Source organism: Epinephelus fuscoguttatus, linkage group LG1, assembly GCF_011397635.1.
Source record: "Epinephelus fuscoguttatus linkage group LG1, E.fuscoguttatus.final_Chr_v1".
NCBI classification, from domain to species: Eukaryota; Metazoa; Chordata; class Actinopteri; order Perciformes; family Serranidae; genus Epinephelus; species Epinephelus fuscoguttatus.
In genome coordinates, this window is record NC_064752.1 from 6245416 (window position 1) to 6272920 (window position 27505).

Below are 27505 nucleotides of genomic sequence, written 5' to 3' on the forward strand. Positions count from 1 at the left end.
GAAACCCAAACCTTTGATAAACTCACACACGTCCATGGCTTCACTGAATTTTGTTTATAGCCTCCTGGGACCCTGTGTCCTCATACAAGGACATCACATATTGGGTTTACTGAACTTAGACCTGTCATCCTCGTTCGTGGACACTTTTAGTGCCATCTAGTGGTAGTAAGAGCACAATACACTAATCCATGTAAAAACAAGATGGCAGCCATCTCTGCCAAGTCAGACTGCAGCTGATCCCGACAGTTAAGTGGACAAGGTCCAAAACCTGATCACATTTTATGGTTGAAACTTGTTTATTTATAATTAATAATGTTTGTAGTTTGATATGGCAACACATTTGACCAATTTTAGCAAAAGCAACAAGACACTGTTAATTAGGAAGTACTCATTTTAAGACATTCATACTTTATTATTATTGACAGTGTTTAGTTTATTTATACTTATCAGGTCCTAATGATCCCAAATAGCTGAGGAAATTAAAAATGCAAACCAAACAAAAGTTCGGGTCTCAGGAGGATATATTCTAGTGCAACCTCTAGCTCACCTGGTTGTGTGTTCCCCCATAAAGGCTGAATCCTTTGCAGCGGTGCGCGTTCGTCTCCAACTTGTGGTGTTTTGCTTTCCTGTCTGTCTACGGCTGTCCAATGAAATGCCCCAAAAATAATAATAATCTCAACCTCCTTTCACATAGTTTTCCGTTCTTCTCGCAGAAACTTCGACCCCTGCATGCTCTGAATCTTCAATCAGGAAACTCAGTATGAGATAAAGTCAAACACATGCGGCATTAACAGGCTCGTGGTGGTAATAAACAGAACAGGGCTGATTCGGAACTGATAAAACCTTTATTTCACTTTAAATTGTCTTACATTTTGTCCTGTTTATAACATGTAAGGTGAAACTAGAGCTGGATTTTTTTTAAAAGACATACACAAATCTAGTATTACTCCAATAACCAGGGTGGGGGGGAGGTGTCGAAGGGTTTAATTTTTTTTTGTAATTTTCTTTTTTTTTTTTTTTTTTATTGGTGTCCTTAAGCTAAGTCTAAATTTTCACAACCACGTGCGCGCTAAGCAATAAAACCGTCACAGAAGCAAACTTTTTTTTTTTGTTGGGTTTTTTTTGGGGGTTATTTTTTTTTTTTTTTTTTTTTATTTTAAGCATAATACTGGTCAGTAAAAACAAAATGATTTGAGATACCAGATATACAGACAGGCTCGGTGCCACATTCACTACTGCATGGGATCATTTTTTTCCTTATAAAGCGTAGAATAACTGCCTTTTTGTTCAGCTAACGAGAAAAAGAGCGGCAGGGAGGAATTTTTTTTTTTCAACCTTTTTAAACTTCAGTGCATGAAAACATTTGTCCCCAGCAAAAAAGAAAAATGAACAAAAAACACTGAGACACATGACTTTTCTACACCTAAAGAGTGGAATGTCGATGGTTAGTGACAAGGTTATTGTGACACTGAGTGGATAAGTTTATAAAAATGGGGCTCTGACAGACTCACAGGTCTGCGCTGTGGTTGGCTGACATCCCCTGATATTTTTCCAAGTTTGGGATTTGCTTTTTGACACGTACAGCATCTCTATCGGCAGGTCGTAGACATTTAAATAAGAGAGACTACAGGGTGTCTGTTTTATGCCAGGTCGAATTTTCTTATTGTAAAAGATCAGACGCAGGAAAAACGTACCGTTTACTGCTGATCGAGTGTTTTCCCTTTTATAAAATGCAGTCAGACAGATCATCTAAAGGTCGGTGCGTATGCATATTTACATACTAACCTCAACACATTAACCATGATCCCAACGTCAGGTTTCCACAAACAGATGATTGGCTGATCGGCTGCCGGGAGATTTGGCTCCTTCAACGCACGTACCTGTCGTGGACTCAAAGTGTGCATGGGTGACACTTAAAATTTCTGCTTCCTTTTGTTCTTTTGTGAAATTTAATATCTATACAAGTCAGTTGGGTTTAGCCTGAGCAGTCGCGGACTCGCACAAAGTACTGAATCGAACTGTTATATATCAGGGCTCAACAATAGGGATCATCTTGGGCAAGAAAACGCCACATCAGGCTAGTCAATTTAGGAACTCACCTGCCCGATCATGCAAGTGGTGTAAAAGAATGAAACTTTTTCCCAGAGATGATGATGATGGAAGTAGCTACAGAGTGAGCTGTCGCGCTGCTGAGAGTTGCACATGCGCAGTGTGGATCGGGCACTCGTGAGAAAATGGCGGCAGTTAAAATCAAAATTTGAGAGCTAAAGCAGCAGCTAGCATTTAGTTGGCTGGCGTTCGAGGATGTGGGTGAAACTCCAACTAAATATTGCGCAATTTGCCACAACTTTGAGAGAAGGCGGATAAAACAGGCCCATTTTCAAGGACAATTAACTTTAGTCTGTGTTGGCGTTTGATAACCACTAATGATAAAATAATGTGTGTAGGGGCAAGTGAAAACTACATTTTGAACGAGTAGATTTCTGTCCCACTTGCCTGATCGGGCAAGTTTGGTTTCACCTTTCTCGCAGATTTTAGTCAAAGATGCAACTTTTTGACTTTCTAAAGGTCCACTTACGTCACCTGAGTTTAGTTTTTGAGCCTGCTTTCAAGGTCAAGATGAACTCTGACGCTCAACTCCACTTTTGTTTTTAAGTCTGACCCTCTAATCTTGATCATCGTAGACATAACAATCAGGTGGCAGGAACGATACCTGACCTAACTGCCGCTCATATTTTGGAAATGAGAAAACAGGAAGTTTAAGTGTTGATCCACAGAGTGTAGAATTCCCCGCTCCACGGCTCGCGGCAGATTTACATGGTGATAAATGATGGCATGCATTCCTGTTGGCAGATCATTCAGCAGCGATGTGGAAACTAAAGACTTTTCTAGACTTGTCAGTACAAGCAGTTAGGGGGCATAAGGAGGCGTAGGGTGGGGGTGGGGGGGACAGTACCAAACAATGTTCTGGTCAAAAATGCTAAAGCATAAAACAGCAGCTGACTGTAACGGCTTCAAGGTTTTCATTGCAAGCAGGTGTTAACGAACAACATCGACAAACCGTTTTCCAAAAGACAGATTTACAGTTAAGCTCTAAAAATGTTTTACAATTTTACAGTTCTCAAAAACCGGAAAGAAGTTTGATTTGTTATGCACACACACAAAAGGAAAGGAAAAAAAAAAAAAAAAAAGCAATCGCAAGGGGAAATGAACATGTTTAGGTTTTAACTTTAGGGACAGCAGTGCTGATGTCTCACAGCACCGTGACTGGAGGGAGCAGGCAGGTCCCGATGGTGGTGACAATGTCTAAACTCTCAAACATTAAGATGGAATGTATGCTCTTTTTTTTTGTTGTTTTAATCATTTTTAAATCGGTTTTTAGCTCCGAACAGAAAATATGGTGTTGAATAAACCTCCGGGTCTCAGTTAGAAAATAAAATAAAATAAAAAACAGTGAGTGTTTGATTACACAGCAGGTAAAACACTTTGTTTTTAGATTTGTCAGTGTCACAATACAGCCTTGTAGGAGGACCCTTCTGTATAAACCTCAGCAGAATTGCACTGCTGCTCAAACACACCCCCTCCCAGCAGAATATCGTTGTTTTGCCATCAAACAGAGGATCTGGTGGCGAGGTGGAGGAAAAACTAAGCATCACAGTGTTTGTTGAAAATAAACGGACAGTTTAATAACCATTTTTTGATGTTTTGTTTAAAGTGGAATAAAACCAGCCATTCGCCAGTACACTAAGAAAAGCCAAAAGAGAAGGGATGGACAACTACATGAGTGCGTTAACTCACTAGAGCAAGGAGGGGAAGGGGGGGAGGGGTCGTGGACAACTATATAAGTGCATTAACTCAATGGAGCGAGAGGGGGTGGACAACTATATATGTGTGTTCTCATTAGAGGGTCGGGAGGGTGAGAGCACATCCTGAAATGTTAGGAAGGAGGGAAGAGCAGTGAGGGAAGAACAAGAGGAGGAAGAATAACCCAGGAGGGTAAAAACAGGGGGATGTGGACTCTAATAAAAAGGATTCATTTTGTAGTTTTGGATAAAAACCCTCCCTGCGTGCTATAAGACTAGACTGACCAGGAGGTTGAGTCTGCTGGCCGGCCTTGGAGTGCCATGATCATAAGGAGGGATGGAGGGATCGTAGGCGGGGTGATGGAGTAGTTTTCTCTTTTTCCCCCTCCTTCTTCTTTTTAAATTATATTTTTAAATATCTGTCTGTGAAGGTCAGGTACTATTCATGCTGTTGGTTATACAGAAGGGAAGTCGGGAGGCTGGGCTTGAAAAAGTGGGACGAGGGAATGAACAGGCTGTTTATGTGTACGAAGAGAGGAAGAAGAGAAGAAAGAGGAAGAGAGATAAAAGGAGGAGGAAGAGAGTGGGGATGGGTTAACAGTGAAGTGCGCTCTAGTTCTCTCCATCGCCGGTTTCGCCCTCATCTCCCTGGTTTTCTGATGTCCACAGCTGCAGAGAGACAGACGAGAGATCTTTCAGTTATCTTACCAAAGCAAACACTTGAATCCTACGAACAGTTTCTCAACAGGTTGAAAAAATGTAACCTGTACTGAATCATGTGAGCTGAAAGCAGGATTTATACTTCTGCTTTGAAGCTACAGCACTGACATGCACCTCCTCAGAAATGTAACTACACATCGCGGCGTTTATTTTTGTAAGCTGAAACCATTTCCCTCAGTGGAAAGGAAACTTTAATTTCACAGATTAGAAACAATAACTTGTGAAGACAATAAAGCCTCCACAAAAATAGCATTTTCTTGTGTGATTCATCCTGGCTTCATATGAGCAGAGGAAATCTCTGTTCGTTGCTAGGCTAATTTATACAATGTAAAATGCCATAGGCTTGTGCTAATAACGTTAGCATGTTGTATTTGTGTGGAAAATGTGTCCAGCAAAAGACAAGTGTTTGTCTGTGAGCATAAATAAGCCCTCACAAAACTTCTCCCTAATTTTAACCTACAGATGCTCTCAGATAATTTTTGGTGTCCAGTTTTTTGTGTGTACTCACAGTGAGGTTGTCCCTTAGTAGCTGCATGATCAGCGTGCTGTCTTTGTACGAGTCCTCGTTCAAGGTGTCGAGCTCAGCGATCGCCTCATCAAAAGCCTGCGGGGAGGAACAGAGAGGATCGATGATGTAAACCCATGATGATGAGGATGTTTAAGCCATTTTCAAATTACTCAGTCTTTGTTCAGTGACTGTTCTGATGATGACTTATGAGTTTATTTAGAAGTAGAAGTACACTTTTACATAAAGAGATGTCCTGGGCACGGCCTGCACATTTATTCAAATAGGCCTCAACGTTTCAAAACCTAATTCTGTCCAGAAATGGCGTCAGATGCCAGAGGACTGCAGATCCGTCTGGAGCTCCATCTTAACTGTTAACTGGCAGACTGTTCCCCTGTCCAGGATCTGTATCGCCATCCAATACAGCGCTCTTACGTGAATAAACAAAGTGTTGTGCACCCACCTGCTTGGCCAGAGAGCAGGCCTGCTCGGGCGAGTTGAGGATTTCGTAGTAGAAGACGGAGAAGTTGAGGGCCAGGCCCAGCCGGATGGGGTGTGTTGGCTGCATGTCCTTCTTGCTGATGTCGAAGGCATTCTGGTAGGCCTGCTGAGAGTTTTCCACCGTGTCTATACAACACAAAAAAAAAGAGAAAAGATGAAAAATATAAATTGCGAGGACAGTAAAGCCTTTGAAGTCTTATGTGTGATTTTTCTTCCTCCTTCATATGAGCAGAGGAAAAGTCTACTTGCTGCGAGGCTAATTTGAGCAATGTGTTGAGCAAAAGATAAATATTTTGTCTGTGTACCTTGTGAGTTTTTTTTACTGTGGTTTAATATTGTCACTATTAAGTCATGTTTATGTGTGTTTTATGTATGCTGGTTAGATCAATCAACCTTTACTGCACTCCACAGAAACCCAACACAGAATCCGAGAGCCTCGTCACCAGCGTGGCTGACAGCAAATCCAATCTGGTGTAAATTCCACGTGTGCCTGCGTTAAACTTTTGTTTTATGACTATTGGTGCACATCTGAGTGAACCTGCCACCAGCAGAGAGCAGTAACTTTGTCAACATCTCGTCTCAATTTCCTGTACAACGGTTGCTAACCCTGGCAACAAACCATCATTGGTTACCGTCTCTTGGCAACCATCTGAATGAGTCTGTCTCAGCGTTAACAACAGGAGCTCAACAAAAGGATATAAATAGATGACAAAAACATGTACCTGTTGAAGGTGTTACAAGCCTACTTTTCAAATATCACTCTGACTTGTGAAGCCTTTGTATCACATCATGGCTGAGACTTTTACCATAAACCCTGATGCTTCATGTGTCCTCTGACCCCTCTCTGCCATCTTTGTCTTTACTGAACAGGACTCACATGATTTGAAATTTGTTTTTTATTCCTTTTACCTTCTGCAACCATGATAAAAAGCTGCATTTCTCAGTTTGTGCCTCAAGGCAATCTGGCACATTATTATCCTCAAAATCAAACCTGTTGCAACACAACGTAAAACGCAGTGTAGAGGCCGCTAGAGAGTGACCAGCTCCTCAGTACTTGTCTTATTTGTTTACAGAAATAATACTACTGCGTCAACGTTAATACAATATTGGCAGACGACAGAACTGAATGACGATTACAGACTAACGCAATTTGCTTGTGTGGAGAGTTATTTCCTCTCACACAGACGCTGAATGTATGGACTGATTGGGCATCGGCTTTAGTCCTTGTCTGTTCATGTCCAACTTTCTGGCTGAGACACGACGACGTCAGGTGACTAGTTGCCACTAGTCATCTAAAGTTGGTGTGGTTGGTGACAACTGGTGTGGCTGTAATAGTGGCAGGGTCTTAAATGAACTTTTTTCACTGCATTCCACTGTGGCAAGTGTTTTTTTTCCTGCCGTGCAGCTACTTTATCTGCCACTTTTGAAATCTATGTGCTAAAAGAAGGAGTAACATTTAGATCAATGTTGCATCATTTAATGTAATGTATAATGATATACCAGTGTTTACCAGCTGCAAAGTGACGCTCATATTAATGCAACAGTAACTACGCTCAAAAATATAATTTATATTTTTATTAAATAAGCCATTCTGCATAACGACTACTTTCACTTTTGGTACTTAAAGTATATTATGATGCTAAAACCTATATACTTTAACAGAATATTTTCACACTGTATTATTACTTTGACTTAAAGATTTGAGTGTTTCTTCCAACACTGGTAAAATCCAACGAGAATTACACCGCAGCTTTTGGGGAAGCACCGTTTTTGGGGGATGGGAGGGTACTGTAAACATGCATGCACACACATGAATGCATCGACCTGTTGCCAACTGCTGTCTGCTCTGAGAACATCTACTATCACTTTCGCTCTTGCTCGATCATCACACACTCGCTGTGCACTGAGCTGACAGTACAGGCCATGTGTGTATGTGTTTGCGCATCTAAAATCTGGTGAACTCGACTGTCAAAACGAATAATGTTCTTCAGCTAATAGCGTTGCTTTTACCTATCAGTTCTAAGTAAGCGACTTTCAAATGTGTAGCTCAATCCAAACACGCTAATTCCAAAACGTGTCTTTCCATTGTGCTTATGCCCTGTCTGCCAAAGTAGCAGCTGGCCTGAAGATTTTACCAACAATTGATTCAGACCCTCATCAGTGGAAGGAGCTCCTAACTCTTAGCAATAAAGTTTTCTCATTACTGCAAGCAAAACAAATATTTACCAAGATCTGTTTATTAGAGAGGAACATTTACTCTGAGCAACGCCGCAAACAGACTTTTGTTTGAGCGACAGAAAGACGCTCTGGTTAGTCTTTGATTTGACTGAGTGAGGAATCCCTTAAACAGGGTTGAAGATCCCTGAACCAACAAACTTCTCTCTGCTCAACTGCCCACTAACAAGACACTGAATCCCTGTGAGCTCCAGGACTGCAGCACTGAAGCTCAGCTACACCGAGGATCCGAAATGATGCGAAATGCTGTAACTATATCTACTTGCGCCTCCTTTAATAAAGGAATAACACTTTGCTTATTTTCCCAGACAAAATGCTTTTTGTAACTGCTCAAACCCACACACTCACCCTTCTTTGAGTCCCCAGAGGCCACCTCTGACAGGTATCTGAAGTAGTCTCCTTTCATTTTGAGGTAGAACACCTTGCTCTCCGCCTGAGATGCGTTGGGAATGAGGAATTTATCGAGCAGATTCTGAAACAGACAGAAGACCAGAAGGGTTTATAAACAGAAATGTAAAACCAGACCAGCAGATTCTGTGTTTATACAACAACGGCAGGGCAACACAAAAAGAAACCTGCCAGCGTGCAAGTAAAGTGACAACTTGAGTACAGATGGTTTTACTGATGCATGTCTGTGCACTGCACCCTTTGTTTGGGTAGGGTGTGGCGTTGAGGATATCAAGTGTGTGATGACGTGGAGTTCGTGTTGGGACACAAAAGACACTTGACAGTAATTGCTTAGTGTAATGAACCTGGTTAGCAACATGTGTGCCAGCGGTGATAGCAGTCAAAGCTAACCAGTCACTGACGAATGCTTGTCGGATGATTAAATGGCTTTAGAAACCCACTCCCACTCCATTTCTGGCATTGGGTTACGCAGGGATCATACTTCTGCACTGAATCTGTGCCGCAGCCTTTGTTTAGATGCGTAGCCTATGCCATAGCCTGACGTGCACCTCCTCTGAAATTTAATGGCACATCAGGGTGACGCAGACTTCCTGTTAAAGTGACAATAAACCCCAACTAAGTAGCATTTGAGGTCTTGTGTGAGATTTATTCTGGCTTCATGTGAGTAGAGGAACATCTGTTAATGGCTCGGCTAATTTTTGCAACAGGGGATGTCAAAGGCTTATGCTAATAATGTTAGCATGTTGAATATGTGGGTAAAAGGACTCCAGTATAAGAAAACTGGTTTGTCAGTGAACGTTAGAGTTATAATGAAGCCAAATTTTGTACTTTTGTTTAATATTGTTGCTGTTAAGCCATGTTCAAAGTGTGTTTAAGGCATGTTAGCTGAATCAATCAAACTTTACTGTACTTCATAGAAACCCCACCACCAACTAACATTTTGGAGGTGTAATTGCAGGGCACCACCGCACAAGTATAGATGCTTACAACAGCGTAGAGCTTGGACAATAAATTAGCCCTAAGCCAACCCTACTTTCTGAAACTGATGGGTTTGAACTTTCCCCTCAAATTCTATTTTATTCTTGTCACTATTACAACTGAGTTCAACACCATAAATGTGTTCCAGGAGAGATGATTTGAAAATGTGCACCCTTATCCCCACATTAAAACTGAACCTCTACTCTTTATGAAGACCATCTTTTCACTCTGAACAGTAGCGTGGCCCCTTTGAAACAACTACTAACATTACTGCAGACATGGTCGGACGAAATATTGTTAAAAAAAGCTTATTTTCTAGTATAATCCAGCCCTCACACCCCTGTGGAAAGTCACTGTGTGGCAAGCTAGCATCTCTTCTGCAAGAGGCTCTCTCATTGTTTTCATAAAGTCCAGTATATAGACGTAGCCCTGCTGTTTAGAATGGTTAACACTACTGTTTGTCAGTGTTAAATATCAAGAGGAGCTTGTTAAAAATCAGTTTAGCTGTTCACATGTACACACAAAGGAATACCTCCTGGCCCCCAGCTGGGAACCACTGTATTAGACTATTTTATGTCTTGCTGTAAATCAGTGATCAGGAACATTGGATTCCATACAGGCTTTGATTTGTCAGGTGTTTCATTCAAATGGATCTAAATGGATTAGACAATTAGATAAATTCCAGTCTGGTTATTTTATCTAGAAACAGTTTCTCAATTTATTTTCCATCGAGTCTTACAATATATATTAATATTGCAAGATCAAATCAAATATACTTGTGACCCACTAGGTGGGGTTCTCCCACTGTGTTGAAAACATCAGTCCATTTTGTCAAACTGATTCAAAAACACTGTTCCTCCACCTCTACTCCTTCAGCTCTAACACTGCACACTAAGCATGACAAACCAGGCAGTCAGAAGTCTATAGTGGCTCACACACCTCACACACCCACCTACAGAGCAGAGTGATCGACCAAAAAATGACAAGCAGAAGCACCACTCTCGTTTCTTTTTTGTTGTCAGGTTGTGGGGCATTCGTAGCCGTGTTGCAGCCATTGTGGTTGCCTGTAGTAGACCTATCCAGTCGTCATAGCAGTCAGTTGTTAACAATAAACTAAGAATACCTACCATCAGGGATGGACATTTTTAGCAACGCCCATTTATGAGTAGTACTAACATTAAATTATTAATTGGTCCTTCCAGTAAGTTCAACATCTGTACAGTTAGCATGAAACAGCGACTCAAAAAAGCCTGTCGTTAAAGCACTTAGGATTTGTCGTTAACACCTGTTATAAAGCATAGCATGCCGTAGGACTGCCCCCTGAAAGTCGGAGATTCGAATCTTTAGTCAGAGTCCCCTTTAGTCAACTGAGATTCTTTCAAGCAGAGCAGTCTTTCCTTTTCAGTCAGTCAGTGTGCAGTGTACCTCTGGGAGCGTCCCCAGATTTAGTTGCGGAGTGAGCGCTCCTTGCTTTCGTCGGTACAGGCAGCTGTGGACACAGAGGCAGAGAAGATAACGTATCTTCTGCCTTTTGCTTAGAAGCGGTAAATTTACAGCTCACAGCAACTTACTACGACACAGTCTCTGGCTTTTGTTTGATATCTACTGTTGGTTCCATGTTTCTGATCCATCATTAGCATTGCTAGTTTACTGTATGACGTAAATGTCCCTGTCACACTGAACATCTCGCTGAACGCCATTCAAACTCCATATGAAAAAAAAGGAACGCATATTCAGATTTGATTTGACTGATATGATTCTGAATCAGGTACAGATCACCGATGTCCAAATGCCGATCTCTACCTATGTACCTATACAGCAAATTACCTGACTTAAATGTTCACAGAACCGTCATTTCTGAATGCTGCTTATATTTTCACCTGTATTATCAAACACGGTGCTCCCAATGCATGAAAGAAAAGCACTACTGTTCAAACTATTTTTTCCCCACTTCAGGACAGAACAAATAAGAGAATCTATTTTTTTGCTATAGTCTAATCCATTGGTAATATCTTGTAGCTCAAGGTCATGGACACACTCTTTGCCCTGCAGATGCATCAAATCTTTCTCTTTCCAAGCTTCCTGCTGCTTTAAGGACAGCATGTCTCTACCCGTCCTTCCCTCCCTTCATTCCTACAGCACCACATCACTGCAGAGGCTTCCAGTTTGACCTTGAAGATATTATTAGAAGTCTGCTCAGGCGCTAAAAATTTGAGTCTGCCTTGACCTTGAGCAATTTCTGTTCTAACCCAGTCAGGACCTGGCAGTGTGGAGGTTGATCATGAGGACTGAATCAAAGACCTAACTGTTTAAAAACTGCAGATGATACATTTTCCCTCAACACTGTCTGACAGCATCTCTGAACTCTGACAGCCGAGTGACACTCAAATCTTTTAGGTTGTACTATGTTTAGGCAGGACTGACCACAAACTTACAGGACATTCAAGGGACTCTGTGTCGAAAGATTAAACAATTAAACAGACAGAAACTTACAGCTTTTAGGTGACAGAGCACTCGTAACTATTCTCCACAACTGCAAGTCACTGTATTTTTCCTTACTGTAGTTTCCTCTTCCTCAGAGGCTCCGAAAGCAGCACACACAAGACCACCAGTGTTAACCCTGATTGTTTCTGTTACTGACTGAATCATTTTTCCTGATACAAAACTTTAAACACAATCTATTACTTGGATTTGAAGTAATTATTACAGTCATTTTACATACAATCGGACATTTTTCCATCAGATTTTACAAAATGAAAACACAAAAAAATGTAAAGCGTACAAACATAAAAAAATATATATATTTTCTAACACTTCTAAAGTTATTTAAATTATGAACATTATTTAGTTTTGGAGATGCAAAGCTGTTGTGGTGAATTCATCAATTAGTCCTCTGGCACTACTGCGCGTTTTCGCACCACATGTAACGAAACACAATGACGTCATTACAAGCGTACAACAAGACGACAAAAGACAGAGGCATTAACTTCCTGCTGCTAAAAGAATTAATGCTCTATGGTTCTTGTGGTTTTTTTTGTATATTGAGCTTCATTTTAGCTCAATATACAAAGGAATATGCAAACAGCGATTTCCCATGGCCAATACAGGGAACTAATAAAATAATGAAAGTGAAATACCACGTTTGCACAGCATGTAAGATAAGGTAACGTAAGGTCATGAGGTCGAGAAAGGGAAGACAGATGCCTTTGCTTCCTGCTGCGAAAAGAATGATGGCTCTAGCGATTATGGATCTTATCATAGATCTATTTAAATAGAACCATGCAGACAATGATCTCCTGCGGCTGTCCACTGGTGGTTCGTCTTTAAAGGGTTAAGAGAAATATTACACTTATGTTTCAGGTGTAAGCACCACGCATAATTAAACTTGTGGGGAGTTTAGGTAGGTACATACACTGGTGAAGGATATGGTTTTTTCTGACAGATGGATGACAAAAGAAAAAAAGACGAGTCAAATCCAATCCAGAGAGGACTTTACTTGGGATTCAGGTTGAAAACAGCACTGCATTACAAAATCGTGGGGTCAAGGGATTAAGGCTTTTTGCCAAAGGTACCCCCCTCTGCATTAACAACCCCCGTGTCAACACAGCGGCCTAAATGACTGCGAACACAATCTTATCCCTTAGTCAAAAGTAGGCCATGAGCCAAAAGGTGGAGGCATGTTTAAACAGAACAGGTTTAGAAAATGTTATCAGACCACAACTAAACCTGTTCATAGGTGTTCCTGTTTCTAGCTGTTCTTAATCACCACACCAGAAGGTGTGAACGTCACAGAAAGAGGTGAAATGCGGTGGTTTATAGTTGTTGCACACTTTTAGGTAATCTCTCACGGAAGGCATTAATGGTGTTAAACTCCGTTGTGTAAACAGAAAATGACCAACTGACAAGCACCTCTGTTGAAGCATACCGATCCCTGAAGGGTGTGTTCAGGCTGACAGTAACACTGTATCAACAGTAATCGCAGGTTCCTCATTCTTTTCAATCAGACCAATGTGTGTCTGCAAATATGCTGAGTCATACGCCACCTGGATAGACTCTTGCCTCAATGCATTGTAACATCACCTGGCAATACAGTGCGTTGACTAATCAAATGTAGGGATAAGCCAAATGTGAAATTCTGGGCTGATACCGATGTTTTGTTTTTGTGTATTTATTCCCCCTTTAGTGCCAGGGAAAACAAGAAATCTACATTATAGAAGAATAACTGTTTTTAGGTGACTCAGCTGTTCATTAAACTACATTTGAATGAGCAAGAATTAAAAAAAAAAAGAAAATGAAACAACCTAACATATATAACCGTTCACATGAAAAACATCTTTTAAAACTGCTTCAGATGCCTCTTTACTATATATCATTATTCCCTGTCTAATATCTATTTATATTACTATGAAAACATTACTAAATTTATCCTTCAAGCACGTGTGTTAATTAATAAGTTTCCCACCTAAAACTACATTTTATAAGATTACATTTGAACACATCATGATAAAGCCATAGCTACCTATGCTTAATACTAGAGCTGGGTATTGTTTACAATATATCAATACCAGTACCTTTACAGTGATACCGATACCAACAGAATACTTCATTCGTATACTGTAAAAATTAACAGCCTGGGCGTCAACCTGAATTCAACTGAATATCACTGTCTAACCAACATCGTTAGACAGTGATATTCGGTTGAATTCAGGTTGTGACATCTGGTGACTAAAGAAACTGAAGCTGCTGCTGAGTGTGAGCTTTGCACTGGTGCAGGTTGAGAGAGTCAGCCCATCTGTACACACACAGCAACTGGGCTAACTGTTAGCTTCACATGGCTTGTCATCGATGGGTTTAACGACAGTCTCGAGCCATTTCAGTGTGAGTTTATCGGGGGCATTTAAAAGCATGATGTTGGATTTCAGCTGTTGCTGCAGCTGTGTAGCCAGTGCTTACCGGGCAGACACCGAACTAACCGTTCATGGGGAGGACAGCAGCTCTGGATATGACTAACAGAAAGCCTGCTAATGTGGCAGGGTGATGGGACAGGATTAAACCTCCGGCACAAGAAGGATTGAATGCAGGTGTCGTTTAAATGGAGATGTTTCAATACTACTTGGTACTGATTTGTTTCGGTTGGTACCTTGGGAGTATAGAGTACCAATACCCAGCCCTATCCAACACTTATTTTTACTGAATAGAACTTGAACGCATCATAATGTAACTCACTGCAACCTTTGTCGGCAGTTAGTTCAGCCACTGGCTATCAGCTAACATTAGCTAGCTCTCCACCTGCCAAAAGCAACACAGATTTGTAAGCTGTGCTTTAAGCTGCTCCCCTTGACGTGTCGTTGATGAGTTTACTGCTTACTTAAACCAAAACATGTTTTATAATGTCCCTGGGAGACCGTTAGTCTCGAGCCCTGCTTGTTAGCCTGTGCCACATTGATGTGACATGACAGAAAAACATCGGCCACTGCCATTAGTGAATGTCTCATGATGATGATCTCATTTGATCTCATTTGCCGAACACGTAGTCAACAAGGAGAATATTGGTCAATAAAGCGGGGCATCCCTCATCAGATCCACACACACACCTTAAGCAGATTACTATGCAGTGATAAAATTAAATTATTATGCTGTGGTATCTCAGCTGTAAAATCCTGTCTCATGCTATAAAATACTACTGGGCAGTCTTTTACCATCTGATAAGCCTTTAAACTCATAGATTTATAACTTACATTGGACTTCCTGGATCACATTTCATCCTCTCACCTCCTACCTGTAGCAACACTCCCACGCTAGCAGCCCCTTGCTTGTTTTTCTGAATGCAGCACTATTTACTTTCTGAACACCTGCTCAGGACTAAGCTGACAGACGCCACTTCAAAAAATAAGATGCAGTAGTAACGACAGGTTCATAAAATATATTCATTTAAAAAACACCCCTTGTCATTTCTGAGCCTTCATATGAGCAGTCTGGCCACACACACACACACACACACACACACACACACACACACACACACACACACACGACTTGAGCCACAGTGTTGCCTTTGCAGCAATCTTTTCCTCTGAAGCGACTAAATACAATAAATGAAACACAGATACCCAAGTGAGGAAAAAGACAGAAGACTGAGAGGAAAACTAAGCTTTGTTTGACAACTCTTAGGAGCCACCAGCACTGCTGCTAGCAACATTATTACTGCCTCCACGAGTAACACCATGTGACTGGTGTTCTCTCCTCAGCCAGGAGGGATCAGCTCCAGTTTGCTTCCTTCTACCATCTTCCCCTCGTCCTGCTCCGCTCCCTCTGTATACCTTCTGTACCACTCCTCCCTGCCCACCATCACCATCGCCACCCATCATGTCTATCCTTCCTCTCCGTCTTCACACCCCCTCGCTCCCTGCCTGCCCTTTCCCCATCCCTCTCCGTACCAGCACGTCGTGGCAGATTTCTTGGAGCTCACTCTCGATCTTCACACGGTAATCGCGGGCCATCTGCTGTTTCTTCTCGTTCCCCTCCGTCTTCTGCTCAATGCTGGAGATGACGCGCCAGGATGAACGACGGGCTCCCACCTAAAAGCAACAACAGCTACGTCAACCACAAAAACTGACATTAAAAGACAGCATCTTATACACCTTTAATACAAGCCATACTTTGTGTTGTAGAGTAACCATGACTAAACATTAAAAGCAAATAATTGCAGTTTGAAATCATTTGCACATCAACAATATACAAGCAGTGTAATTTTATTAAATACTTGAGGGAAATATGACAGTTTCCTTGTCACTGAAATGATGTTGAGCAATGAAACAATGTGAAGCTGACATGTAAATCAACCACGAAATATATTTAAGTATAAATAAGAACTTTTATGATAGATAATTTTTTAAACTTCATAAATACTAATTTGTAACAGAGGCAGTACAAGATAATCTTCAACTAAATTTGCTCTGTGATGCTAAATACAAAGCCTACAGTATCTTTCCCATCCTCACATTAGAACATGACTATCATGTGAGATAAGTGTGGCTGATGCTATTCCCTATGTCCAAACTAAACATATCCCACAGAGTGACTTATACTGTCCTCCTGGCTGGGTTGCACATGCAACTTAAATAGTACTGAGTGGTCCTCTATGCTGTCAAGCACTGACAATAAATAAATAAATAAATAAATAAAAAAATAAAAAAATCAAGCAAACCTCAATGATAACTGGAGCAGCAGTGCTTGAAAACCTGAGGCTGCTCTTACATAATTTCTGCTTTTATAGTTATATTATAAAATCTTCATAAAAACAAAACAAACAAACAAAAAAAAAAATCACAAAAATTGTGGCCGTGCAGTGAGTGACAGACTACAGATTATATAAGAAGCTAAAGATTTGAACAGCCACTGTAAATACTATTAATAAACCTCAGGGGAGAGCAGACTGTTTTGTAAGACGTATCTCAAATCTGTGACTCCTGTTATAGCACATCCTGAAAAAAATACAACTCTGCCTTCAAAGATGGCATTTTAACAAGTGAAGAGCTGAGACGTGACGAGCTGCAGTCAAACGCTGCAGCCTGAACATTATGTCCGGTTGTCCCAAACCACCACAGAAATGTTTCCCTGCAAAGATTTGGCAGTCATTTGACAGAAGAACAGAGGCCGTAACTTCAGAGGGAGATGTCTGCAGCTGCCAGAGAAGTTAAATCATTAACCTCAGATGCACCAAAGGTGTTTATTATGGGTGTAAAAATATATCATGGTGCAATGTTTGGAGAATAGAGAAACAGATAATCAAGTGGTGGAGCTGAAAAATAAATAAAATATCAATTTAATTCTATCAACATGCTGTGAGCGCAGTGCAAAGTTGGAGTGGAGAACCACAGAGTGAACTGTCACGTCACTTTGAGCACTGATGTGTTTATTCTGTTTTTTACGCCACAAGAAGTCAATGATCAATCTTCTCATATGATCAGTCTCCTCTAGACTGTCCACTGCTCCTGTCTCTAAATATATAAAAACCCTTTGCTCAAGTTTAGGAAGGTCAACGGTTAACCCTTAACTGGTTAACTGCCAAGAATAGCCACTTTTACACTGCCTGTTCAAGGCACTGTTATTCCTTCTGGCCATTCCGTATCAAAGGTACTATAGTTGAAAGAGGTGACAGCGTTGTCTCGCCTCTGAGTCGGGAACGGGAATGGAGGTAGCAGCAGTGCCGAAACAAGATCTGTATAAACAGGACAGCCCGTATAACAGAATCATGGGCGGCATGGGTGTGATGATTTCACGACATGTTATATGTGCAACCCACCACGGGAGGTTTAAAAACCAGCTACCAGCAGTTAGTGGCTAACTCAAAAATGAAACAGTGGCCAAAAAAGTCCACACACTGAAAAAACAATAAGCTCTGGGACCTCTGAGCGGAGGACGAGATCGGCCGCCATATAACAGGGGCAGTAAATGATTGTTATTGACATGTTATTATTCATGAAGCACTGCTGACACGATTGTTACATGTCATGTGTGACATGACGCCTCTTTTGATTCCGCAGGAGTGGCATGATGCTGCTGTTGTTTGGTTCTGTGCAAAAATACAAAGGAAGCATAAAGAAGGGACTTCGTGGTGGCTCTGTAGCGCAGTGTCTGAGTAAAAAGGACTAAAGTTTAGCAACCAGGTCTTGTGTGAGCTAGCTAACAACACTCCTTTGGCAAATACCTATAATACGGCCATTCTAACACAAGTGTTGCTATGGAAACACGTTGCCCACCTTCCAGTCTCCCCCAGGTCACTCCACTGAGTAAACGGCTCAATTTTTATCACTGTTAGCTCTAGCCCTTTTTAGATAGGAATTGTGCAAATTCCTTGTCTCCCCAGTTGCTCATCTTTACAGTGTCTGTCAGATTTGCGTTTCCCTCTTGCTACTAGCTGCTCGCTAATTCCTGCTATCAACTGTTTCCTGTTTATCCACCACCAGTGGCTCACACGTGCGGCGTCATCAACAGCTCCTCCAACAGGTCTTCAACAGCCCCTCCCGTTGCGAAAGGTTGTCTCGGTCTGTTTAAACTAAAAGGGTTCCACCAATACGACTACCCTACAAGGCGGAAAACTGGGCACCTCGGATCAACTCGCCATTCCGACTCTGTGTGTATAGACGCTCTCGCGCACCACTAGCAGCGTCAGTAAAGCTAAAGTTGCTAACATAGGTAACAATGCTAAAGGAGGTTTGCAGCTCAAAATGAAGCTGCTTACTCACCAGTGTTACCTAGGGGGAGACCCGAGGGTTGGCACAGTGTGTCTGCAAGAACGCTAGACAGCTGTCTGTCTGTCTGTCAGCAAAGCCAACAGAACATACAATATAAGTCAGACATTTACATCACAAAACTTTTAAATACCACCACTTCTAAATGGATGGCACTTTAAAATGCGGCCCTTACGCTCAATACAGTCAAGGGAGTGCCAGACCTAAAGAAAAGACCTCTTGTATTTCATGTCATTTAGCTTTTTTCCCCCTCAAAAATTAACCGCTTAGTTACCAGTTCATGGGTGCTGTGCTATTGACAACAAAATTAACTGAAACTGACATCCGTATTCAAGTTTAAAATTTCAACCGCACATGTATGGATACAGAGTTATGCTCGCCTGAATTTGTGCTGCCTAAAGAAAAACTGCTTCAGTTTGTATTTCTATTTCTTCCCCACAAACTTAAGTTTGCCTTCAAGCCACCTCTTTTTTGTGTTGCAAAAATCTAACTGAACAGCATCAACCACACGTAGTAACACATTTATTCTTTCTTCATGTGGACATTCTTATTTAGGTATTGATTATTCCTTAACTTAATTTTATGGAGAAAATTTACCTGTAAAACAAGCTGATTCTATAATTAAGAAAATCTATTATTTGCATTTTATAGTAAAATCCATGAGGTCATTTATATTTTTTTAACTAAAAGTACTGTGGCAGTCCTAAGCTTTATATTGTGAACTGAACCAAATCATAAGCTAACTGTACTGTTACACTCTGCACATCTCCACATTTTGGGGGATGGGCAAACAAAGAAACCTGTCTGAGTCATTAGGTAGATGCCATACCACGTTCTTGTAGGCGACAGAGAGCAGGTTGCGCTCCTCGTTGCTCAGCTCCAGGCCCTGCTCCGTCACAGCCTTCATGGCAGCCGCCATGTCGTCGTAGCGCTCAGCCTGCTCTGCCAGCTTGGCTTTCTGCACCAGGTCGTTCTTATCCATTTTTAGGCTGCAGGCAGAAGAACAGGGGACAGTTAGTATTTGGACTTAAGCATTGAGGCTCTCCATTTACCATCTGGGACAGGCAAAAAAAAAAAAAAAAAAGAAGGAAGACAGACTGGGAGAGAGGCAACAACAACGTTACGAATAGTGTGAGAAATACAAGTGTGCGAGATCTGAGGGACCAAAATATGAGTAGAGTGTGGTGAAGAAGGGGAAAGAATTAAGAGAAACGGAAAACCATCCGAGTGGCACAGAGTATCAGCTAGATGCTGGAACATGTACGAGGAAGCTTATCCGTCCCATAATCAAATCTCTAACACTGGTGAAGTAAAAGCTTATCACTGTCACTGGTTGGATCCTACTATCACACACGAAAAGGTAACAAATAAAACCCACTGGCAAAGACCTAACAGCACTTCATAAAATGTCAAAACCCTTTCAATTCCAGCTCCCAGATATTTCGTCCCTGAGGGCTTCCTGCTCGCCAAATGAATCTGCAGGTCTAACTAGGCCACAGCCTCGCCTCAATCTCCTTTATATCTACACATCTCACTATGATTCTCCATTTTACCAGCTTCTAAGTATCTACATTTACATATCTAATTTATTTAACTTGCATATCCCTTATTTCTACATTTAAATCTAATAAAGAATAAACTTTTACACTAGAAGTTAAATATGTTAATACACCCACACCACAATCCAGTTTTACCCTCACATCTACATATCAACAAGTCTGGTAACTTTCCAGTCTTAGATGTTCACCACCCTGTTGTGTTCAAGTATTCTTGAAGACCAATCACCCCAAAACGGCAGCGGACAAGTCATTATGATATGATACCATATGATACCATGGAACTACAACTTCTGGGTCCATTGCGTGATGCCAGTGGGCCCAAAAAGACTTTTTTCCATAGACCTACATTATGAAAGAAACTTCAGTTGATTAGTGGATACGTGTTTTTAAATGTCACAACATGATTTACTTCGATAACACCAAAACATTGCAAGTCTTGAAAAGGTGTACAATTGAATTTTTTATTTTATCTCCGTTCAAGTTTGTGCAGGGCTAAACCGGAAGCTAGCCAGCTCAGCCTGCGGAAGTCTCTGGTGCACTTGCTTTATGAGCATGTGAATACAGGAGCTGTGCGTAATTTTTTTTACCAGGGACATCCAACTTTTTTACCCGATGCCGAAAGAACAGGGCAAAAGGGGAACCCGGTGGCTTAGTAGGTAGAGCAGGCATGTAATATACAAAGGCAATGTCTTTGCCACAGTGGTCGCAGGTTCAATTCCAGCCTGCACATTATCCCCCTTCTCTTCCTGCCTCACGCTTAGGCCGTCCTATCTCATAAAAGCCAAAAAAATAAATAAATAAATAAAAAAGATCTTATAAAACAGGAAATGTATATTTGGAGCCTTCATGCTGCGCCCACCAATTGTGCAAGACGAACCCACCAACATGCAGTAGTGAATACATGAGGCCAAACCTAGCTATAATCTACTTTATAATTCATAATACATACAGATACGATTCCCCTTATAGGGGACAAGATGTAACCTTTTCCCTCACCGCCTCTCTTTAAACCCAACACTTACTAGCTAACTAAATGCTAACTTAGCATTTTCTACAGGGCTACCACTTGCGGACGAAGGGGCTAAGAAGTATTAATCATGCACTGATGGTGGGCGTGTCATGTCGCCAGTTTGCAGGTCACATATCAGGTCCAGCTGCAGTTATACTTCTTGAAAAATGATATAAACTATGATAAATAACAATTACATCAGTTTTCAACCAAAGCTGTTCACATTTTGTGTTTTTTTCCAGAAGATATTGATGCAGATATTAGATTTAAATAGAGTTTTAATGAACATGGTCTCCAGTGTTGAGTTGCCATGGATACTGAATTCTGACCTGATACAGTAAGCCTTACTGTGATTGATAGGAAATCAAAAATGAAAGCAAACCAGTAAAAACAGCAAGTTATGACAAAGCCTACTTGAATGAATTCCACAAAGAATGAATGGCATGTGGTCTGGAGGAAAAAAGTATTCAACTCTTTAAAGTCAACATTTAGTAGAAACATAACTGGCAGCAGTAACAGTATCTGGGGACGTCTTCATCAGCGTTTCAAATCAGAACACTGCCATGTCGTTCCCTTGTTGTTCTTTACTAAAGTGCTCAGCTCTATTGTGTTTAATAGGGACCGCGGGTGAACTGCAATTTCAAAGTCCTGCCTCAAATTCTTGATTGAACCTAGGCATAATGTAACCACTCCAGGACATTATTATTAGTTTTAAGCCATTCCTGTGTGGATTTGAGCTGGACAATAAATCTCCTGAGTCACCTCAAACACCGCAGCAGCCTTTACTCTTGGATATTTGTTTTAATGCATTCATGTCCACGTCTCCACCTTCACAAGCAGCATCCCCACAGCGTCACATGCCAGCACCAGGCATCATGCTGATGTACAAGTGCTTGGCCGAGGTACAATGGTCAAAATGCTCATCACAGATCCTTCTTCCAGTTTGTTTCACTGTTTACCACATCCTCTTGCAGAGCCTAAGTACGGTCCATGTTTGTTTTCCCAACAGTAGCGTTCTCTTCTTTCAGCCCACTATGCTGTTGAGCTGTAACTGCTAAGGCACCCGTCAATAGAGCACACGCTGTTTTCATCTCAGCATTGGAGATCTGTATCTCCTTCAGAGCTGCTGTAGCCCTCTTGATGGCCTCCCTCGCTAGACCTGTTCTCGCATGGACGGAGTGTTTGTCTTTTTTGAAAGGGAAGCCTTTTGTGGGCACACTCCACAGGATACTTGGGGCTATATATAGATGTAAAGGAAGAAAAACATTAACTCAAAATGATCAATTCGATAATTTTAGGTGTTTTTTCCTGTTTCTCTATACAGTGGATGTATTTTTCATGTGTACATCATGACATTTACTTCAAAGTGCCACCAGATGGCACCGCAGTATCCATAGCGACATTTGCCCCTCCCCATTTCGCGTCTGTGTACTCACCATACTATATTCCTAAGAGTTAGTTTTGATGTTCACTTCCATTTTATTCATGGAATCACATTGGTGTGAATTGTGGTGCTTGTGAACTACTTTTAATTATCAATAAATCAACTCAGCATAGAGATAATCACATGTAGTTCTAGCGTTCAGTAATATGACAATATTTACCATCACTGTATACAAATACGTCAATCACCAGGGATTTTGCCACACAGTTTATACAACGGTAGCTGTCCCTTTTATATGTCTGGTTGTATTAGCCCATGGGATACTCAACTTGCTCTTTGCCTGGCAGGCCAGTTAAAAAACGAACAACATATATGCATGACTAATTATCAGTGTGTAAATGAATTGCCTGTTTCCAGCCTTTTAACATTTGCGGTCCTCACTCATCTTTACCAAGAGGCAAATCCATTCAATCCTGCACAGGTCACATGTATACAGGAGGATTCTAGGAGGATTTTCGGGGCTTAACCCAAACCTCTGTTAAGGCATCCTCCCCTGGAACTTTTTATTTTTAAACAAGCTCTAATTTCATGCTTTTCTTATGCACGCTGGCACCTTATTTACAGATGACAAAAAAAAAATAAAAAATCCAGTGTGGATTAGAAAATGTTTGGTGGGCCACCTGGCACCCTTGATCTGGATCTCAATGTATTACCCCTTGGGCAATGTTGTAAACCAATGAGCAGGACCCCATCAGAAGATTTTTCTATTAATTTTGCATCAGCGTATGAACCACCTTGATTTGTAAAGTATTTTGGAGAATTCAACAAATAGACATTCACGACTGCAGCCTTCACACCTGCATTAAGAGCAGAAAAAAAACCTTTGTCATTCATAAAGTTTGACCCTGCTGCTACTCTTGTGCACTTCCTGTGGTCTGTAAAGTAATTGTTAATCTCTCGGCTGGGAGCGCACCAGTGGCACAGTTCCAGTGCTGATTCAAGGGCTGAATCATGGAATCAATTATCTGCTGATACTGAGAGCAGTTCCACCAAAAAAACTAAATAATGAGACCATTAGTGTATGGGATCATTAGAAATTCAAACACCCATTTCCTCCATTATCAGGACACTAACTGAGAAGCAACCTGAGACCGCTCGAAATCCACCAGTGTTGCGCTGTGGTTCACAAACGGATATTCTGCTATAACATCAGCATCTCTATGGTCAGTTTCAGTTCACGATCTGACTGTGTGAGGGATTTTAGCAGCACCTGTAAATCACATTACACTAGTTTCATAAGGAATTTAAAAAAGGCTGAGGTTACAACATGCTACGCTCATCATGGACGTTTGATTTTGCATTGATACACCAAACCGGTTACAGTAATGATTATGGGAAAGGTGGTGTTTACTGTATGGATTTTACAACAGAACCACTTGTAATAGTTTAAGCTGAGCATTACTTTAAATGTCTGACATCTTCATGTCATTTAGAGCTTTAAGAATTGTAAATCAATTTGCAGAAAATTCAGCAACACCATCATTTGCCAACCTTCAATGGTTTAACTCATGGTATACCAAGTATATGGATATTTGGCCTGGCTATGTCAACTTGAGTTCAGGGAAACTGTCGTGGGCATTTATTGCTATTTTCTGACATTTTATTGAGCAAAATATTAGTCCATTAATAAATAAATAGGGCCATGCAATAAATAGATATTGTATCTATATCATGATGATAATCAAAGAAAATCTCATTGCGTAGGCTATATATTTTATGAAAGTACCAAGAATCAACCATATTGAGGTATTTGGTCAAAAATATTGATGTCTGACTTTCTCCATATCGCCCAGCCCTACAAAAAAGAAATAATCAGCTGATTAATCAATGATTAAAAAAATCAGTTACAGTTTCTTTTCTTTATCATGGGAGTGGTGAGAGATTTTATCTGTCAGCTGCACCTTAGTTTAGGAAACTGTAAGGTATTGGTGCAAGGTGGTCCACTTGCTGTTGCCAAAATCCACCCGACATGTTAGTTTGACTTTTAAAAGCTTACAAGGCTATACGGATGCACCGATTAAACAGCTGAACACCCATTTCAGCCAATATTGGTCTCGTTGACTGCCATCGTCTTATCAGCAAATAAGATGCCAGTCACCAATGGCAGTTGCCGATGTTTTTCTGTTGTGTCGCATCAATTGTGCACAGACTAAAAAGCAGAGACTGCCACAAATTTAAACTAATGAGCAGGTACAAGAGGAATACAATGACTTTTGGCAAATGGGCTCTGTGATCTCAGCTGTGTGACAAGATGGCTAGCAGCCATAGAAAATATGTTTGGGACACACTGGTCTTCCACAGCAAACCTTCAAGATGAAAGGATGCAGTGAACTCACTATTGTTGTGTCAGAGGACACACCCTATTGCTTCCCTGATGATACTACATTATTGACCACTGACGACAAATCCATGTTAAAATTGGCAGGAGAGCTCATTCGTTAGCTTTAAGTGGCAGGTTGCCGCAGTTAACAGCTCACGGAGGTTGCAATGAGTTATGTTATGGTGCATTAAAAAAACAGTATTTGGCAAAAGTTAATTGTAACATCAAATGTTCAAATGTAATCTTGTAAAATGTAGCTTTTGGTGAGAAACTTGAAAAAAATACAGTTGCATAAGGGAGATAATTATTATTTCTACAGCTAATAAAAGAGATATTAAAAGAGGAATTTAGTTTTATATATAGTACAACGGCCTCTGAAGCACAAAAAGTATGTTTTTCATGTGACAGTTTTATTAAAGCTTGTGTCAAATTCATGATTGAATTTGTACTCATTCGTAGGTAATATAGTGAAGAGCTTAAGGACTTTTTTTATATACTGTAATTTTTTTTATCCCTGCCACAAAAGGAGGAATAAATAATAACAAAAACACAATAAACAATTGATAACATTGGTGAAATTGGAAAACACTGTCATGAGCAATAGGCCAAACTTATTTTGAGCATCACTATTGGCCCAGAATTTCACAATTAGTGCATCCCTACTAATCAGACAACCACAGACAAGATAGTGTTTTATTTTGTGTGGAAACATCCGCACATTAAGAAAACATTATAATTAAATATTAGTAAAAGGGTGGCTATAGTTTAATTGGATTTCACTCCTGTGACACATTAAAATTAACTGGGCTAAGCTTTATTTTAATTGCCAGACTTCGTGTTTTCTTATCTTTCCATCTGTTGGTCGTCTCCAGTTAATATTTTATTAACAAGATTTTAATGTGGTCATTGATTTTATCGCTGATGTATTTCATAGAACAATGAATATAACAGGCCGTTAAACGAACGCAGACAGTAAAATATGCTCAGGGTGAATAACAAAGAAATCGTGAGGCTTTTCTACAAAGTTGAATAGGAAGTGAATCTTCATCCCGCTTCAGGCTTCATGTGGCATTCACACAGTGCTGTCATTTCGACAACCGTGTTATGCCTTCGAAGCTAATCTGTTTTAGCATCCTGGAGTTAGCGTCTAGCATTGGGTAAAACGCCACTTATTCCGGCTACAACGCGGTAGATAACCGCCGCAGTGACCCGAACATCGGTTTAAATTGATCCAGACTGGCCTCTTGGTTCAGCTACAACCACCTGGCACGCCACCAACACACTCAGCATTAGCAATGCTGTTATCCATCCACCTAGGTAGCTACTACAGGCGGATGCGCCCCGATTAAAAAATGAGGTAACGTTACACCATCTTCAGCAGTAGACCGAGATAAACCTAACAGCTTTAAAACCATCGCCTTGGCATACGTGTTGACAAGTACAATTAAAAACAGCCCCCCCAGGCCATGAATATTTCGGCTGGAGTCTTTCGTCGGCCTGCTAACAGCTACGCCCTCCTTGTCGCATTCCCCTGCGGAATTTTAAGATGGAGAGATAGATTACCGCTAGCTAGCATGCTAACCGAACGTCACAACGGCCGCTGGCTTTAACGGTTAGCTTAGCTTGAAAACGGGAGCTGACCCAGTTCAATCTGAATGAGTGCCGACACCGGGCTGAGGGCTGAAATAGCCACAGGGTTTTAAACACGGCACCGACTCCATTTCACCGCGTTTCTTTGTCGGTTAAACGGTATCAAAAGGCGTTGAAATTTAAGTCGCATTTGAGGGAAACTCCCGGGAAACAGGGAGGGTGTGTTAGCTTCCATATCGTTTCACTACGCCATTACGGAGCTGAGCTACAAGACATCGTCGATTACGCCGTTATATGAATAATGAGGCCACATAGATCGGTTGTCCGGATACAGTGGGCAGCACAGTGTTAGCCTTATGTTATCCACCGCGCCATGTACTGGCTGTACTTTAGCCCTAGCTGCTAAAATGCCGCTTTCACGGCGGGGCCGGGGCACGGCTGCTAAGCTGTCAAAATGGCCAAACTTGGGTGCTGCTGATTCTCCCTCCCTCCCTACACGGTCACCGCGCACCACGCATGGCATCGACCGGAGCCTGGGCCTTCAAAATCAACGATCGGCAGCACATTACACAGCACAATGACCACGGGCAGCCTAACACCGGGTGTTTTTCTGGTTATTTCTCGCTATTGGCCACAAGTTTCGGCCTAGATCCTCGCACCCAGCCCCAAAACCACAATAGGCACCTTCCGCCGCAGAGGCAGGGAATGGGGCCACCGCTGGGGCTGCTGCTCCCAAAGAAATAGCATCCTTACCCTGTACAGAAGACAAATATCGAGTGATATGCAAGTGAACTCACTTTTAGAGCGTACTAGGAATCCCGATTTTATTCTCTGAACGATGGGAGTTTATCAAGCCGTCCTCCGCTCGCTGCTCAGGGTATTCAGGGCAGTACCACTTCCGCCTGCTCTGACACTTCCGCTTCCTCTAAACCCCACCCCTCCCCCCGCCAGTATCCATGGCGACCGCGCCAGGGGGTTTCCTGAGCATCTTGCGAGGGGCTTTGACGTCAGGAGGGCCATGGCAACCGCTACAGGATGACGTGCGCCGGTCTCCGTGGCAACTGTCTCTATGAGGCCGCTGCTGTCGTATCTGAGTTCACCATCGTGTCAGCTGACACAGCTCTGTGTGGGTTACACTGATTTTTATTTTTTTTATTTTATTTTTTTATGAGCGTTCGT

The 27505-nt window shown here is 41.4% G+C and overlaps 1 protein-coding gene across 1 annotated transcript; it reads right to left on the reverse strand.

The window, feature by feature from the left end:
- Positions 1-826: 826 nt before the first annotated feature.
- Positions 827-27264, reverse strand: ywhaba (tyrosine 3-monooxygenase/tryptophan 5-monooxygenase activation protein, beta polypeptide a). Its single transcript, XM_049584072.1, has 7 exons — positions 27124-27264; positions 19234-19393; positions 15588-15728; positions 8113-8236; positions 5492-5655; positions 5032-5127; positions 827-4472 (listed from the first exon to the last, which is right to left on the reverse strand). The coding sequence occupies exons 2-7, from the start codon at positions 19384-19386 to the stop codon at positions 4416-4418; spliced, it is 735 nt and encodes a 244-aa protein (XP_049440029.1). The 5' UTR covers positions 19387-19393; positions 27124-27264; the 3' UTR covers positions 827-4415.
- Between the last annotated feature and the right edge of the window lie 241 nt (positions 27265-27505).

Excerpts from the sequence above, each read along its gene's own strand:
- ywhaba (XM_049584072.1), bottom strand. The coding sequence starts at position 19,386 with ATGGATAAGAACGACCTGGTGCAGAAAGCCAAGCTGGCAGAGCAGGCT. Across the intron at positions 15,729-19,233 it reads CTGTCGCCTACAAGAACGTG|GTGGGAGCCCGTCGTTCATC; the intron begins GTATGGCATCTA and ends TGTTGCTTTTAG. Across the intron at positions 4,473-5,031 it reads TACTAAGGGACAACCTCACT|CTGTGGACATCAGAAAACCA; the intron begins GTGAGTACACAC and ends GTCTCTCTGCAG.